We start from the raw sequence: 2,643 nt of genomic DNA, 5'->3' as shown, positions 1-2,643 counted from the left end.
GCTGGCATTGGGGCAAATATCTAGTCTTTTTCTTGCTGTTTTTTGGGTGTCTGAGGAATAAACCATCAGGTTTAGGTCTATCAAAAGGTGTTACCTGGGGATGTTACAGCACCAGCCAAAACCTGGGGTTAACACAAAAATAAAACAAAGAAAAGGGAAGGAAAAAGGTCAACATTGGCTGGGAATAGATGGTTGTTCTGTGCTATGGTCTGTCTCCCAAATCCAGAGGCATTTCAATTCACTTCCAGCCCATATTTTTGTGAAGGAACATCAAATGTCACCTGCCTCCTCCTCATCTGATTACCTGCCTTTAGCCATGCTGATCCAGCACATGACATGCTTCAGCCTCACCATCAAAACCTTATTTAAAGGCTTTTACATTATTTTTTTCTTATTTTCTACTGGCTTTCACAGATGTTTAGCACAACCATCAAACCCATAGGTATTTCTACACCTCCAGGTGTGCCACCTCCTCCCGGCTGGGCAACACTCACCTCCTCACCACCCTTCATTTGCAAGAGAAAGCTGTAAAATATATACTTAAAAAAAAAAAACCCCAAAAAAAAAAAAAGAAGGCAGATAAAAGACCCAGCCAAAACCATTTCCTGGAGCCGGATGCAGGCATGAGTGCATGGGTTACAAGGCAAGAGGTTGCCCAAGGACAGTATCATTTTTGGAACACTGCTGTGACCTTCTGAGTGACCATGGCTGGGGAAATTGTTTATGCTGATTTAAGTAATCTTGGGGATTGTTCTTCTCCTGCTGGGAAACACCATGGTAAGTCCTGTTGTGGGGGGAGTGGAATGCGTATTTTATTATTTTGGAAGATTTTTTGTTTTGTTTACTTTTGGGTTTTCTTGCTTCTCCATCCCCATGTTGAGGTTTCCAAGACTGTGGAGAACACTGGGTGGGTTGAATGTCTTCAAAGGTAGGATCATGGCTTGAATACAGGGGGGAAAAGAGCAAGAAAGAGACGGGGAAGGCTGACAAACATCCAGATTACCCCTGAGACCCTTCACTTTGTGGGCAAAAGGGATCCCAAGAAGCCCAGCGTAAGCCAACATACCTGGATGGAAAGAAATGCTGTTGAGATCCTGTCTGGAATCCTGGTGGAGATGAGGGCTGTAGAGTTCTTTGTCCCACCTTCTCCCAGTTCTACCTGGAGCTCTAAATTAAGCCAATTTCAGAAGGTTTCAGGTATGCCAAGCTCCATCACTAGGTGTCCAAGATTGCTCCTGAGGTTTCTGCAGCCACCTGAGAAACCACCCATGAGTGATGCCCTCACTCTAGATCACATCAGTGGTGATTTACTCTTTTGGAGGAAGCAAAGCAGCCGTGAACTTCTGCTCAAACTCACCAGCTTGACAGAGGGGCTTTTTCTTTTTCCTCTAAAAACCCAGGTTTTTCATGTTTCATTTTTGTAAGCTAATGTGGCCTCTTTCAGCTCCTCCCTCCTGTCCCTGGTGGCACAGGTTCCTCCTCAAAGCCGGAGCCCTGGGGCAACTCATCCTGCTGGTCCTGGTTGTGGTACTGAGCATACGAGGTGAGTAACCAGCTCTTATCTATCTCTCACACTCCAGCTAACAGCCTGGGAGGGGAAATCAGGGTTTATCTTAGCATTTCAGCCTTTGGAGAGGACAAAGTTGTCCCACAGAGATGTAGCATCACTCCACAAAGAGTAAACCCCCTCTGAGTAATCCTGGATTATTCCTGTAGCCATTAAACAAGGGTGGAGGATACAAGACGTGTTTTTGAGGCTGGCTTAATTCACTGTGTGAGAAAATGAAACCTGGTTTTGTGGACTTTGTCATTTTTACCCCCAAATGTCTGTGGCTTCTCACTCCGGAACATTGCTCCAAGTTTTTCAGGGCTCCCTGCAGGCAGCAGTGACAAGCATTCCCCAGCCAAGCAGTGAGATCCAGGGAAGAAACCAGACGGAGCAGTGCATGTTTTCATCCCTGGTGCAGTATTTGTGCAAGCCCCAGGGGCAGAATCCCACAGGTAAACCTCCTTCCCACATGGCTGTGCTGGGAGATGCTCAGGTGGGACTTCTGGGGGGGGCTACTCCTGCAGGGACACCCTTGAGGCCATGAAGCCACCAAGGGTTACTTGGCAAAGAGGACAGCTGCAAGGAAGAATTCTCCTTTCCATACAATTTTTGCTGATCCCTCCTCCATGGAACAGAGTCCGTTCTAGGGAGGAGGTTCCTCACCACTCTTCCTCCACCCTAACCAGCCAATAGTGTCCTTGTGGTCTTCCTGTTGGATGCTTTGGTGGCTGAGCAGGAAAAAGCACAATGGTTTGAAAAATTCAAGAATGGGGAGGGATAGAGATGAGCTGTGGGATGATAGTGCCTGGTGGTTAGGGAAGACCTTGACCACTCTTTAAGGTGTCTCATGGGTTTTTCTCCTTTTCAGCCTATGTTGGCTGCAAGCTGTGTCCCCAGGACTGGCAGCTCCATGGGGAAAGATGCTACTGGCTTTCTGAGGAATTGGGAAACTGGACTCAAGGCACAAAAAGCTGTGAAAATCAAGACTCTCAGCTGGTGGTGCTCCAGGACAAGAAAGAAAAGGTAAATAGGGAGGAGAAGATTTGAAGAGGACTCAAAAGTCCTGGAATTTTAGGTGGGCAGGGAAGCAAATT

At 47.0% G+C, this 2,643-nt stretch overlaps 1 protein-coding gene across 1 annotated transcript in view; it reads left to right on the top strand.

Moving 5' to 3' along the window:
* Positions 1–704: 704 nt before the first annotated feature.
* LOC103809192 (killer cell lectin-like receptor subfamily B member 1B allele A) overlaps positions 705–2,643 on the top strand; it is a 2,762-nt gene continuing 823 nt past the window's right edge. Inside the window, exons 1-3 of the mRNA XM_009082010.1 lie at positions 705–777; positions 1,445–1,543; positions 2,418–2,572. Coding sequence (XP_009080258.1) covers positions 705–777; positions 1,445–1,543; positions 2,418–2,572 — 327 coding nt within the window. The remainder of the gene's footprint in view (positions 778–1,444; positions 1,544–2,417; positions 2,573–2,643) is intronic.

The sequence above is a fragment of the Acanthisitta chloris genome, unplaced genomic scaffold (assembly GCF_000695815.1).
Source record: "Acanthisitta chloris isolate BGI_N310 unplaced genomic scaffold, ASM69581v1 scaffold12989, whole genome shotgun sequence".
NCBI lineage: Eukaryota > Metazoa > Chordata > Aves > Passeriformes > Acanthisittidae > Acanthisitta > Acanthisitta chloris.
The sequence above is the reverse complement of the archived record's forward strand: the minus strand, read 5'-3'. Positions and strand labels throughout refer to the sequence as shown.